Raw genomic sequence first — 15,338 nt, 5'->3', positions numbered from 1 at the left:
AGACCTCAAGTCCCCCAAGAAAGGGGCAAACGTGTTCAAGTTCCCTATCACTCCTGTCGGTAGCAAGACTTGCTTTTCCGCTCCTGTAACTTCACTTGTAACAGGACTCTTGCTCTCTCCCCAGGTGTGCTGTCTCTGCCTGCCTACTTCAGCCCATACAACGATGGCTCTGTGTGCAGCGATGGACGGGCCGATGCTTACGCCCAGCTGGAACTCCGAACTTTAGAGCAGTCTCTGTTGGCAACTTGCGTTGGAAGCATCTCTGAACTGAGTAAGTTTTGGATGTAATCGAACATGGGTTTGTTTTAAGTGAAGCTGAAGACCCAGTTCCTCCGCTATTGAGGTCAGTGGGAGTGTTGCCGTGTTGACAGTGTGAGCAGTATTTGGCCAACGTTGTGTAAGATTTAATTGTCTCGTGGTGCTGTTTATGAAAATCAGGTTGTTTCATTAGACTATATTTAATTCACCTTGGAGATGTATAAGATGTGGCTTTTCTCTAGCCTTTTGGTAGTTAGTGGTGTTAGTGCCAACAGAAGATGGATGCTTTTGCCTAGATGCCTCTGGAGGTTTTCTTGTACATTTGTGGAACACAGCAGTAACACCTCCCTCAGATGGCAAAGAGGCTTCTCTTTGTTAGTGTTTGTGCAGTGGAAATGTCAAGGGTGCAGGATATTCAAGGAAAAGCTTTTTGATTACTTAAAAAACAAAAAGTGGAGGAAAAAAATCTGAGAGCACTTTGGTAACAAAAACTTGTTCAAAACCTTCTTTTTTAATGCTAACCAAATGAAATGTTCCATTCCTAGACTACTCACAAAGCCCCTTTAAAGTAAACAAAAATGATTTGTGTTTTCCTGGTCTACTTTTCCCTTGCAACGTTTCTGCTGGCATCACTTTCTTAGTCTCCACCATCTGAATGCTAATGAACATCAGGGCCAGCAAGGAGTTTGTGGGTTTCACCATTTATTTTGCAACCTGCCTTAATTTGAGGTTTTCAAATTCCTTTAACACACCTCTATTTATCCTGGAACACAAGAGAACGTTTGTAGCATGGGCTGAAGATTGAATACAGCTTCCTCTCTCTCTTCCTCCGTCCCTGCTTTGGCCAACTTGGTCATTACATCTAGTGAATAGATCTCCTGATAGAGTTGCCTACTTTTTTTTTTTTTTTTTTTAAAAATGTTGCTGCACATTGCCAGAAAAATAAAGAGCGTGAGTGTGCAAAGGAGAAGGAACGTTATTCTGAGCTGAAAATTTGAATTCCAGATGCATTTCTGCTATAACTGTGCAGACTTCTGTGTTAGTACCAACGCTAGAGGATTCATGATATTCTCATAAAATGTTTAGATCCTGGAGAGTCAGGAGCGACTGAAGTGGAAAGGCAGAGATGTTAGAAGGTTTTTCTATTCTGAAGTGGATCCTTAAACTGAATGTACCGTGCAACAAACGAGTGGCCCAGCTTTACATTGCAAACTGAGGTTTTTAATACTCCATTGATCTGCACCACTAATAACACTGTCATGTTTAGACATACAGTAGCTTTGTGGGGGTTTCTCCCTAACTGTGTAACGTTAGAACCCCATGGGTTCAGCCGGAGGTTGTTTGGCAAATTGTGTATTGCTGTTAAATATAAATGAACAAATAAGAACTTCCTAAGAATTTCAGAGGGAGGCGTGACTAATTCATGTGTGGCATGGCTAAGTTCAGGGCACTTTCTCAGGAACCAGCTTTGCGATGGGGCGACTATTTCAGTTCCATCCTTTCCCAGTATTGTAACTGTAGGACACAATAGAGTAACATTTCCTGTGAGAGTTTTAGGGACTGTAAAACATAAAGCAACAGAGGATTCTCCCAAGGAAAAAATAGATCCTAGCTATGTATAGTAATCTATAGTAATCGTTCAGCTCACTGGTATGGTAGTCATACTACTCAAAGATGTAGTGTCTGAAGCCTTTATTGCAAAGCTCTTGAGAGTCTGTGATGCACCACAATAAAAGGAGAGTAAATAGGGTGTGCCCAAAGCAAGCTTATTACACAAAGACCAGCTTTATGTGACTGCATAGCCACTGTCTGGGGGTCATCGCTCTGTGAACTTTTAAAAAAATCTGCAGTCTTAAAATCCTTTCTGAGGAGAAAGTGTGTAATACAGGTTGCCTTCTTCCAGACCTCCTCGAGTCCACCAGTACTCTGACATAGTCAGGCTGGCTCGAGTTCAAAGACCAAGAGGACTCAGCAGCCCAGAAAGCTCCTGGATTGAGCTTCTAACAAGGCTCAGGGGCAAATTTCTGGCACAGCTTGTGACAGTCAGCATGATAAATATTGGCTTTTTAATAAGAGAGTCAGGTCTTGTTATTCTGGAGAAACCTGCAGCTAGAGTGAGAATGAGAAGCAGACCCCTAAAAGAAGGGATTTCTATATTGAACATAAATCATTAATTTGTCACAGGTGCCTGGGTGGGAGTGTAGAACATCATAACCCAGTTGAAAGATACGGGAACAATCTCATAACATAAGATGGTGGTGCTGGCGATGAGAGTAAAGTATTTGTGTTGGTGTTACTGGCTTTGCCTTGAGAGCGCTATGCTCCCAGGCTGGGCAATGGACATTTTACAAAGATACCAGCAGGGCTTTTTCAGGCAGGCAAGAAACTGGTATATGTTGTTGGAAAGAGGAGAAAAACAGCAATAAAAGCGGATAGAAAAATCATTGTAAAGTTGTTCTCAATGTATGGTGACAGAGAAGTTTCATCCTCTGTTTTCTAACTAATAACTTGTCATTTGAAAGATGGTGAAATTTCTCATACAACAACCTGAAGAGTAGCAGCTTGAGGACAGCTCATGCCTTTGTGGAGGAAATATGTGCACACAAAAGACATTTCTCTTAGCTGTGAGAGATTTTATTTAGTTCCAAAAGTGTACTTAAGAGGACTGCGGCTGAATAGTAAAGCGATCCTTTTGCATTCTTTCTCTTTGTGCAGGTGATTTGGTATCCCGAGCAATGCACCACATGCAGTGCTTGAACACCATCCGCCCAGGCATGAGCCCCATCAGGCAAACCCGGCAGCAGCAACCCATCTCCTGGTCCCCTGATGCTCTCCATACCCTCTACTACTTCCTACGCTGTCCTCAAATGGAGTCCATGGAGAACCCCAACCTTGACCCTCCAAGAATGACCCTGAACAATGAACGGTAGGTTGGTCAACTGTTAGTAGCGAGGGAGTTAGACTAGGAAGGGCTCCTTTTGTAGAGTAACTGCGTGTCCATGGGCAGCTCAGGCAGCTTTGTGGGATGCTACCTATCAAGCATCAGTTATTCCTGCAGTCAGGCCAGATTATGTTGTCAGCCTTGCCAAGTTCATGAAGCCTTGGAATTGGAACTGGAAAGTGAGCTGTTTTTTCATGCAATCTTTCCGAGCGAGGCATATACTGTATGCTGCCAACAAGGCTTGTCTAGAGACACTGCCAAAAGTACATGTGGTTGCCTAAAGCAGTAAAGACCTTACCAAAGAAAATGTTACCTTCTGAATAGCGCCAATTAACAATTGTCATCATTCTCAGGAAAAGCAATGTCATTTGCTGTGGAGAGGTTTGAAGGGATTTATGCACATCCTTTTTAAGGATTACTTCAGTTGATGCTGTGTGTCTGGTATAGAAAGAAATTTATGTAGGAAGCCAGTAACTAAACAGAAAATTCAGTGGGTCTCCCTACCTTCTGCCAGTACCATAACTGACTCTGAAAGAAGGCCCATTATTAGAGTGGTCAGAAATTTTCCAGCGGGATGTTTTTTTCTGTTAGAAACCTCCCTGGTTTCCTTCCTGCGCAGCTCCTTGGCAGTCTGCCTGACAGGCTGGTGGCAGCGGAGAGCTGAGGAGCCCTCAGAGTCCTGGCCACAAGTTGAGTTCCTTGACAGGTCAGTCAGCTCCTGCTCTCCAGCTCCTCATCTCAAAGGCAGACTGATAGCTGGCTGCCTTGCAGTTTTATCCTGGTTTCCCCAGTTTGAAATGCATATCCAATTTTGTATTTATTTCAGAAATCTTATCTGAATGGGAAATTCTGATTTCTGATTAATTCTATCCAGTATTTATGCTAGCTTACTCTCTGGATGTCTTTTAGCCTGCTGGACATCAGGCCAAGGGTTCTATCCTGGCCCTTCCCAAAAGCAGCCTGTGATTGGGAAGTTTCGTAGTGTAGTGAGGTGTTGAAGCCTGGGGGGAGGCCACATTCACAAAACAAAAAAACAAGGTGCTTGTTGGACAGGTGAGCAGGGAAAGGAGGACATCTCTGCAGCTTTGTAAATAACGTGGTTTCTTCTTCCCATCCTGGGCTTTACTGTACTTAACTCCAGCTTCCAAAGTTGGTATGAAATCATGGTAACATACAAATAATTAATTCTTTAAATTTAGGTAGCACCCTCTCTTTTCTTCCTATCTTGTTCTGCACGTGTGGAGATTATGGTGCTTTTCCCTCTGCTCCATGCTGGATAGCTTGAGTTGTGGGTTTTTTTATTGAGACACTTCCTATTTGCTCTCAGACTCCACTGTCTTCAGTCATGCATTTCTGATGCTGCAAGTCAACCCTGTCTCATGCAGGCGTATGCTGGCCTGCTCCAAGCCTGATGGCTGATTTCAGCAGCCCTAAAGGCTTCTCATAGCTGCGTTCACCGCCGCTGGAGCTGTGGTTGATGGCTTCGTGGCCAGAGCCTGGCTAGTCACGAGTGAGAAGACCTCTTGAGAATAATAGTAGATTGAACTGTCTCCTTTTAAGGCTCTGAATTTTCAGGCCAGGGTACAGAAAAACATACTGGACAAAAGGCAGCCTCTATAATTTCAGTCTTGGTAAGTTACTTTAGGTTAGGGAGAACTTCAAAATAAGGAGAAAAATATAAAGTGGTCACTCTTAAGCTGCCTGTTCTGCCATAATATTTTACATGTGGCTGGTCTGTGTAGGTACCTCCGCTGGTCACTTGTTTTCATTTTCTTGGTTGCTGAACCATCTTTCTGTACTTTATTGTAGTTTGTACTGCACCAACCTCTTTTCAGGTCTCAGTCTCGTGGGAGCTCAACTATTTTACAAAGTAAAACAAGATTGTCTTTCTATTTGTCTGATCCTCCCCCTAAATCCTTTCAAAAAGAACAATCTGTGAGCAGAACTGTAGCATCAGAGACAGGGAACTGATGTACACGTGTGAAGAACCAAGAGGAATTAAGTGAAGTTGAGTAAAATAGGAAGAGGCATGGCTGCACATCTCAGAGTCCTGTTTTTTTGGGCTCGCTAATCTTAATCAGTTACCTAGTGCAAGATGGTTTATTTTGCATTTCACATTTGCACACTGTGCAAAAAATAAGTTTTCATGGGGCCGGGTTCTGTAAAGTTGTACCACTAGTTCCCACAGTTGTACAGCTGAAGCTGCTAAACAGCTTGGATCAGAAATGTAGATTAAGCTTTCTATTTTGTGTTGTGTTCTCACTGTAATGATGTTACTGCAGCTACTTGTTTTGTACACTGAAGATAATAAATTTGTTAAATCAGGAGTGCAGTTATCTCTCCAATTGCTCCCAAACAATGGTCTTCACATGGTTCGCTGGAGTTTTTTTGGAATGCAGGCTGCAACTCTATTCTGTTTTAAAATCCTCACTAGATCCTATAACAGCTGGTGTAAGGGAAATTTCTGCCATTTTTTTCTGACCAGGACTTAGCTGTAAAGGAAATTAAAAAGGGTATGTTAAAATGGAGCAAAAAAGTGATTGGGGGGAGGGGGGGAGCAGAACCTGAGGACTATCAGCTTAACCAATTGGTTTAAAAAAGTTTATGAAACGAAATTAATACTGTCTGGTATACCAGAAATGAGCATCCAACTGTACCTTTTGTTTGTTCCAAAATGTATTTGTATGTGTCTTACTGTATTGATCTCTGTGTGTATTGTTTAGCATAGCCAGTGGGATAAATATTGCCAGCAGCACTTTATACAGGAGATAATTTACTCTTTCCTAGCTTAAGAGGAGAGATGGTTGAGGCTGTATGTGAGATGCCAGACTCGTGGCATGATAGATGAGGGCACTGATTGACCTAATGTGACTTGGCAAAGCTGTGCAGCCCAGTTCTTTTATTCTTTCCTGAGCTGTGCTAAATCAGCTGCGAACTCTGCATTGCTCTTTTGTGCATTTATGCTCTCTCTCTGGAATATACTTGTTATGTGCGGTGCAATCCCAGTTTGTTTTCTACTGAAAAAAATCTCAGTTGCAAACAAGGACAATAATGCTGACCTATTCTGTGTTTGCTTGTGCTTCAGTTTCTGGGATCATGTATAAATCTGTTGGTATTGAACACCAATCTGAAATTTAGCAGAGGGATGGCTGTTAGAAGCTGCAGGCTTGGAAAATCCTGATCTTGGGAAGATCTGTGAGCTATGTTGATTCAGTGGAAGGAACTGCAGTTGTTCAATATACTAGAGACCTGATAGCGTACTCTCCGTCTTGCTTGGCCTTCTGTTGTCTGTGACCTTTCTGAGTGTCACACTGCAATGCAAAGTGCTATGAAAATCATAACACTGTAGGGTCTGGAAGGTCTTTACACATGAAGGCAAGCATAGAATTCAAGTTCTGAAACCATGCCTAATGGCGGGTGTCATGTGTCATAAAGGGCTCTTAAAAAACTAAGAGAGCTTCTGAACATATCCTGCAGCAAACTGTACAAGGTATGAAAACATACACACTTGCAGGTGGGTATGCAAGGCACCCCAAAGAGGACCAGTTTAAACTCATATAAGCTACGTGCCTTATCCATGCTAAACACCTTGGCGACTAAAGAACTGAGGTGGGTAAACGGTAGAGTCCTGGGGGAATGGGGTGGATGTAGTCGTCTCTAGAGCTTGGCAGATAGAGGAGCTTTCTGGTTTGGCCTCCAGCATGTGAATGATTTGGGGTACCAATAGACTGAAACTCTGGGAAGTCTGTGGGTTGGTTATATCTGGTTCTGATACTTACCTCCAGGTGAAGGCATTGAAGCAGGAGGACGAGATGAGGCAGAATTAGAGAGAAAGGACTCCGGTATCTTAAGCAAAACATTTGAAACATCTCCACAATGAATGCAGCTGCTTGCTGTATGACCAAGCCATGACCCACTTGGAACCCCAAAATGACCTTATTTGCTTCACGGACAGTAAACCATCTGCTATTTGGTGTCAAATAGGCCACCTGAGGAAGTGTTTTGCAAATACAGAGTGCCACTTGTGCAATACTTTGGCAAGCAAATTAGACCCCGAGGTGAGAACAAGCTGCTTTACTCCATAAGGATACACCTGACTGCCTGAAGGCTAAGAGCTTTTTGTTGTCATCAGAGAGCACATCTGCCTTTGTTGCTGCAAAAGTGCGTCTCTGCTGGGCAATAAGATTTTCTGAGTTTCTCAGAGATCATAGTCTGTATTGTGTCAGAGGTCAGACAGTGTGGGTTTGGACCATGAAGAGTGAGCAGATGCGTGGTGCTCCCTCTCTGCTCTGTTTCTGCTCTGGGTTTTTTCCCATTGCTTATGTCAGGCTGGCTGAGCTTGGGTGCACTCTGCCGTGTGAGATCATGTCCCAGAGCAGCAGAGCATGTTTGCTGGGATTGGTTGAGATACTATGACTTGAGAAGGGCCATCCAAAGGTAAAGAAAGTTTCTTTTCCCCTTCTTCACTTTTTCCCAAGTGGAAAATAAAGCTTTTGTCTTATTTTTAATCATGTGTCAAGGCAAGAATGCTCTCTCAGTGATACTTATCTTAGGGAGTGTTTGTCTGCTCCTCATAGAGCACAAATCGAGGTCAATATTATAGTCTCATTTTACAGCTTGGGTGAACTAGTCTACCCTGGCTTAATTGACTTGACCAGGATAGTGGTCCAGCCTTAAAGCTAGGAATAGACACCACTGACTGCCCTTATCCTATCTCTTTTTGGTTATCATGTGCATACAGAATTTATTGTAGGAAAGTTAGCATGATCTAATGCCTAAGAATAGGCAAAAAAGTCGGATCCTGCTTCCTTGTATAGCTGATTATCTGCATGTCTTTGGTAGGGTCTCTTCCAGCTACCCTATTAAAAAAGCTATAAATTGTGTTTGCCTGTTGTTGATACTGATGGTCTGTAGAACATTCTAAAAGTAATTCTGGGCTTGTCCTTCAGTACCCGTGGTGGATCCAGCCATGTAGACCTTTGAGCTGTCCATGTTCCAGACGTGCCAAGTTTTACATGTTGTCTGAGTTTGCTAGTGCATTATTTTACTCCAAAACTCAGCGAGTATGAAACAATTTACATCAGCAGAAGCACATAGACTGTACCCATCTGACACAGTCAGTGAAAACCCAGTAAAACACTAGTGCAATTCCAGAGCTGATGTAGGATTTGTCAGCTGCCAACAGTAAAATTTGGGGCTTGCCAATTTGATGGAAATTCACAGCTCTTCAGCTGGAAAAGCTGTGGACACTGCAAGAAGCCAACTACAATCACACAGGGGGCCACCTCATAAGGAAAGAGAAAGCTTCATTCTGTTTTCCATGTGCAGGCACTAGAAGGCTTGCTTCAGATGTGCTGCTTCTCTAGAGGAGTCTGCTTTGCGATGTGATTGCAAACAAACCTGGGCTCCCTCAGTTTCTCCCTTGTCACATGAAATCCTCCAGAAAGGCTGCTGCTCATTCGGCATTCAGCTGGGTGGCTGCTTTTATCTACGAAGTTCAAAAGTGATAAATTTTTTCTGCTTCCAACAGGAGTCCTCCTGTTACATCTGTTACCTCGTGTGATCCAGGGCCAATGGATAAGCATGCAAACCATATTTTTCAATAGGGTCAAGCAGGAGAAATGGACTAGTGCCTACTCTCCTGTGCCATGTTAGCTGGGCAGGAGGAGGGAGATGCTGAGCTGTCTGCTTGGGTTTTCTCTTTGTGGAGTATTTCCAGCAATGCCTGCTCTGAAACTTTATTTACTGGGAAAGGATGAAAAATGCATCTGATGCTGGCAGAAGAAAAGGTTGTAGCCTTTTCATGCTATTGTTGAGTATTATTTGCTCAAATGCTATATTCTTCCAATATTTGAGCTATTGATTTAAATCATCATTGGCTAGAACACTGGATATTTTTTGTCTTGTGGTGTATAATCCAAATTTATTCTGGCTAGCATGGAAACCAGAGATGGGTCTAAATTAATAGTTCCTGATACAGTGTCAAAATCCTGTCCAAGTATCCCTTGATTCAATGGTGATCAAGTTTGCATCTTGGCCTATTGTGCTGTTAGATTCAAATACTTATGCTCAGACCAGACTGATTAGAGCAGTGGCCTTAGGACCTTATTTTATCTTTCATACTTGGCAAAATTCAGTCTGTCCTCAGATACTTCGGAGGCATGCCACTGATTTCTACTGAGAGAAAAATAATCTCCAAGTAGTTTGTGCATCTCCTTTCCTACAGTGCTGCTTTCAAGAGCCTTCTGGTGCAGTTTCCCTATAAAGAGTCTTGCAGTGGTTGATGCAAATAAAGAGCCCCAGTGCTATGGCTATTTCTAAACCCTCAGTGACCATCTGATGAAGACGGCCTCCTTATCCCATTTTCTAAATTTCGTGTTTTGAAAAAGCATTACTTTGATCTTACTTAGTACCTTTTTACTTGATCTCTAGGTGCATCATTAGAAATAATTAGAGCCTTCAGCTATTTCCCTCACGGTTAGCTGCTTTCTTCCCCTGTGTTCAGAAAATGCCTGGCACAACTAAATGTTTATTCTGAAATTGCTTGAGACAGCAATGATTTGGTCACATGGATCAAATTTAAACAATGGTATCAATGCATATTAAAGAGAATACTAACATTCCAAGTTATTAATATGAATTGTCTCCAGAAAGTATTGCTTTGTGTTGCATGGGCATTCAACTGGCAGAAAAGGAAGGAAAATCAGGAATAACCTGCAGAGCCTGCTGCTGAGACCTGTGTTTGCTTGAGCTGCATCCTCAACATCACTGAGAAGTATCACTACTTTCAGAGCTGGTTAAGGTTTTTCAGGACAAATCTTTTCTCCAGATGGATGTTTCCAGACTCTCACTGATCTGTCATGAGGCTTTTTTCCCCTCTACTCTTTTTAACTGCAGGTTTATGGAATTTTATGAAGTGCAATAGCTACATCATTGTCTGTCTTTTAGATTTATCTGTGGCCTAGCCTTTCCTAATTCAAATTTAATATATTTATGTCTGAATTCTTTTATTTTACAGTCATATCCCATTGTTACCATGCCCCATCAGGAACAGAACTTGATACACTTAGTTCAATGAGCTGTGTCTTTGAAAAGGTCTGCAATAAAATAAGTTCTGGGATCTCTTGTCTGAGAGATCTTAGTATCTTTCTATTCTGTCTACAGCTGCCTCACCAGTCAAGAATTAGGTGTATAAGAATAATAAAAGTAGACCCTGATTCATTTGCCTTGAGAGAGAATAATGCTCTAATGATACATTCATGTTTAACAGTACTTCAATCCACTCAGAGTACCCCTGAAGTCAACGGGGTGGTTACAGAAAGATGACAGTGAGCATATTCCTCCAGTCCCACCCCCATCCAGTAGCCCCATTGATTTTTATTTTTTTTTTTCCCCAGAGCTATTTTGACATAAATATACTTATTAAATATAGGGAAGCAGAAGGAAGCCTTACACTGAACTGTGCCATTATGGCATTGCTTGTTCAGAGTGAACATAAAAATGTGCCCCTCTTTGTTTTAAAGAAAAAAAGCTATTTGTTATTGATGAAAGATTAGTTTGGTAGATTTATTAGAAGAATAAGAAGGCCATAAACAGATAAGATCAGTTTCCTTCACCAACACTAAGGAGAGAAGATGTTGCTATGTTTTTTTGCCCATTTCAGACTTCAACCAGTTAATGTCAGACTTAATTGTGATTTTGAGATACTTATTCAGGAGGAAGATGGAGTGAATGGCCCTATTTCAGAGGCCAATAAACTACAATCAACGTGTATCTATTGACTAAAATTACCTGTTCCTTGGCAGTGCTGTTCCTGACCTTAGGCAGGCTTATGTATTTGTTGAGCCCATACTAAATAGTTGCAATATATTGAATATCTGCCACAGTTTTGTGAATTGAGAACATATATCATTTAACAGGAGGAGTCAGGAGCTTTATCACACTTGTGGTGAGCAAACTTTCACCTTCCTGCTCTTCATGATGACATCTCAGCACATATTGCAGCAGTAACATCTAGCCAGAAAAAAACCAGAAACACTTAGAAACCACCGACTTTTAACAGAATCAGAGCCTGTGCTAGTGGGATTCCTGCATATGTGCTGCTAATAACCTGACTGAAAGACTGAAGAGAGATCCAGGATGAAATGTTTAGGTTTGTTTATTACGTTCTGTGTGTGTGTCTGTGCATGCTTTGAGCACCATAGCATTGGATATGTGAATTAAAAACAAGTCAGGTTAAAGTCAATAGGTGACAGTAGTTATGTTTGGGTTCCTGGTAATATTTCTGCCTTTGCCTGGCATCATCTATTGAGGTATTTTTAAGTCTTGTAATTTTTTTAATTGTTCATTTCTTTATAGTTCAAAGATTGCAAAATTAGAATGTGAGGGATGACCTTGGCAGTAGTGAAGGGAATTAATTGCAAACCCTGAGGATCGAATTCACCCAAGTGTAACTGCCGAAACTGGCAATGCAATCTAGTCTGAATTAGATTTATTTTTTTTTTCCCTCTCTGTCTTTTATGTTGTTTGTATAAACAAACACTGCTCAGTTTTTTTTTTTTAACTCTCCATCTCTCACACCTGGGACAGACTAGCCTTTCTTCTGTGTTACTGGCTGTAAGCAATTTGTAGTGTTACTGGAGTGTTTCCAAAGTAACCTGTATCTTCTGATCTTTTGTATTGGAGCAGGGGTGTGGTACAAACATAGATTATTTAAATTCTCTGCAAAACTGCAAGGAGAAGAGGCTCACTGTATACGAAATTGAAGAGCACAGAGCAGACTTCATGCAGAGTAAAGAGACTGTCTTCCTATGCCAGCCTTGGCCCACAGGGAAAGCATTACAGGTAAAAAAGAGCATACACAGTGAAACAAAAATTTGATGCTAATGGCTGTATGCGAAACCATGTGCCAAAAAGTCAGGCTCTTAGGCTGTCTTGAAACCTTGCTGCTGCTTATGCACAGGTTTCCATGGACAGAAGTTAAGGGTGGTCTGAGAAGTCTCAGATGTCACAGATACAGGGGGCTAGGTCACCTAACAATTACCAATTTCACATGGTCCTGGGCAACCTGCTCTAGCTGACCCTGGTTTTGAGCAAGGGGGTTTGGACTAACCGATCTCCAGGAGTGCCTTTTAACCTCAGCTGTTCTGTGCTTCTGTGGTTCTAATTACAGTATTTGTACCTAAAAGTTGTTTTACATGTGTCAGCCTGGTAACTTCCCAGTCATCCATAGGTATCAATACATTGTTTCCTAGAACTGGCTAGTCAGGTAGACAGCAGACAGTAGTTGATCCTTACCACCTACCTAGAAAAAGAATAAGGCATTTAACAGTCTTTGTCCTGTCAGTTACATTCATTTGAAAAACACTATTTTCTGCTTTCATAGGCATTTTACAGTAGACCTCAGTGCTTGCTGGAAATCCCCGGAAAGACTTTGACCTAAGCCATTTCTGATGAATGTCCCCTATTTGTAAAAATATTTGAAAACTAGATAGATGATCTTTGACTGTTGTTTAGCAATGAAGAGATGACAGCCATTGTGCATGTGTGTGTGCTCCCACTCTGCAATTACTATAAGTACAGCTACAGTAATTACTGTAAAGATGTCCATGTTAAGTTCTTGGCTGCTTCTCTTAAGTTTCCATCTGTTCAGATAAAAAAAAAGGTGCAAGAAAATGAGAGCCTGGCAGCTTAACTGCCTAGATTCTCAGGGCTGATACAAACAGAAATCTTCAGTGCCTGTAGGCACCCTGTGTTGTGTATTGTTTATTGTTTGCTGTTTCATGATGAGAAGACTAAGCAGCAAGCTGGCACCAAAAATTAAGAAAAAATTAATCCGAGGAAAATTAAAACAAAACTGTTACAGCATGTGTTACTAAGAAAGCATTATAGAAACACAGAAATGAGTAAGACAAGGTCTCCTGGCTTCTTTTTTCACCTTTCAGACAGTGACTGACCATTGAAATAGTAGAGGAGTGACTGAGAGTCTGAATTTCTTTACTTGATTCTTGCTGGTTTGCTGTAATTTACTATCAGCATAAATACCATCAATATCATCTTAGAATCTCCATTTTTTTTCTAGGCATAGATCCTTAAAGACAGTATCGTGATACCAATGTAGTGCTCTTCTAACTTATGTAAGTAAAAAGCAGTAACTCTGTGGATGAAAGGTTCTGAGCATATTGCAAAGAACGATGATGGTAACAAGCCAAGTTTCTTCTTTTTTAGTAATTGCTGTTTTCAATTGAAGTTAATATTATTTCCTATTGGACTAAATTACAGACCTTCACTTGCAGAACTTGCCTGTTTCCTGAGGAAGGAGTTAGCTGGTGCTTTAACAAAGGCCACACTAAATAAAGACACAATTCTGAGCTTTTGCTGTGCAGCAGCCAGGGCTGGCAGGTTGTTGGGGTTTTTGCTCTTATTGTTCCTGACATCTTTGTAACAGAGAGCTAAGAGCTAAGCTCTTCTGAAGAGTAAATGTTTCTGGGTATAATTTATGATAATAGCAACAATCATTCTTTCTCTTTGACCTTGTGGAGATTAGAAACTAAGCTTTCCCTGAGGTAATCCTAGATTGGTATGTCTCTGCTTTGTTTCCTTTTTAAAGGAGACCCTGGCAGTTTGCACTTCCTTGTCCTATACCTACGAGTGCATGCACTGCCATGACCTGGTGGTCACTTAGGAAGCTAAACTGTACTGTTTTCATCACATTTTTACAGTAAATGCTGAACTGACTGTTTTAAAAAGCGTGTCTGCTCTGCAAGACAAATCCTATTCAAATGAGTTACATGTATGAGCTGATTCAGCTCTGGTTTGTGGATTCTTCTGCGGCTGAACACCCTTGTGTTGATACCATGCATGCTGGTCTAACGTGTTTGCTTAGAGAGGAAAGACACCAAGCTGTGTTTTGGTCTTAGTGCTTATCAGTGCGGATCTGGAGTGATGCTGCTGAAAGGGGTAGTTTCAGTCTGGAGTCAAACTATTGAGACCTCATGTTCCACTGAAGAGTTTGTACCTGAAATTCTTTCTTCCATGGATTAGAAAGTATATCATAATGGCTACAGAATAGAGGGGGACAGAAGCTGTAAATTTTTATTGCTAGGCTTGCTGGAAAACTCTCTGCAACTGTAAAGAATTCACTTAGCCACTCCTCACCTCTTTGGCTTCCTTCAGAAATGCAAAAGATTCTTCCAGAGATACATTGGGTCCTTCTGGGACCTTCAGAAGTGCTAGGATTTTTCAGTGGAAGGGATGAGTTGTCCGTGATGCAGAACTAGGAGAAGATAGTTAAGCCTAGTTGAGAGGAATGTAAGCGCATTAACATAAAATTATAACAGGATTAATATACCCCACTCAGAATGTATCTTGTTGTAATTATATGGTTTCCAGCATCCAGACTGTGTGATTAAGAGTTACCTCTGTGCAGCACTGCACCGTGCCAGGTAGTCAGTGCTCCGTTCCCTGTTGTGACTGCCAAATTCTTCAGGAAGGATCTCTCTGAAGAGTTGGTGCACTAGAACATCACAGAAACACATGTTCCTTAAATGACTTTCCATCTGGGCATCCCATTCTTCCTTATACAAGGAGTTACAATAGTTTAATTAACTCACTTTGGAACCTCTTTTAGTCTGCTCAACTCTCTGTGTTGAGACGCTCAATATGTTTAAGGGTAAGCAGCCAAACTAAGCTGATCTGACTGTACATGTAGCAAGGGCATTTGCCCCAGTGTAGTGATGTGTTACACTTTTGGCTATGAACAGCTTTATTCACATACTTAGGGCTCAGAGGTACCTGCTGTGAAGAAAGGCAAAAGAAAACTAGTTTATTTCTCAAGTCTGTGTTTGCAGTTTTCTTTGAGATAAAAAGTGGGAAGAAATATATCCGTTTCCCATGTTTCATATACATTTTTACTGATTGCTCTTCCGTTGTGTTTGGAATGCAGAGCACTGGGTGTTGATAGAAAGGTTTATTCAAGCAACAGGTAATGAAGGGTAGAGCAAATGAACATTTTGAGTGATAATATTTTTCTCAACAAGCTGAAAAAAAAATTATGCACATTGAACTTGGTGTTACAAGTGATGCATGTTTAATGTTGTCATTTTTAACATATTCATTGATGCTTCTGTGGTTTTAGATC

The 15,338-nt window shown here is 41.4% G+C and overlaps 1 protein-coding gene across 5 annotated transcripts in view; it reads left to right on the top strand.

The window, feature by feature from the left end:
- ABTB2 (ankyrin repeat and BTB domain containing 2) overlaps positions 1 to 15,338 on the top strand; it is a 158,781-nt gene that overhangs the window by 105,976 nt on the left and 37,467 nt on the right. For all 5 annotated transcript variants that reach the window (XM_074884340.1, XM_074884339.1, XM_074884337.1 and 2 more), the window contains 2 exons: positions 125 to 271; positions 2,974 to 3,184. In XM_074884340.1, coding sequence (XP_074740441.1) covers positions 125 to 271; positions 2,974 to 3,184 — 358 coding nt within the window. The remainder of the gene's footprint in view (positions 1 to 124; positions 272 to 2,973; positions 3,185 to 15,338) is intronic.

The sequence above is a fragment of the Strix uralensis genome, chromosome 15 (assembly GCF_047716275.1).
Source record: "Strix uralensis isolate ZFMK-TIS-50842 chromosome 15, bStrUra1, whole genome shotgun sequence".
NCBI classification, from domain to species: domain Eukaryota; kingdom Metazoa; phylum Chordata; class Aves; order Strigiformes; family Strigidae; genus Strix; species Strix uralensis.
This window is presented reverse-complemented; position numbering and strand designations above follow the sequence as displayed.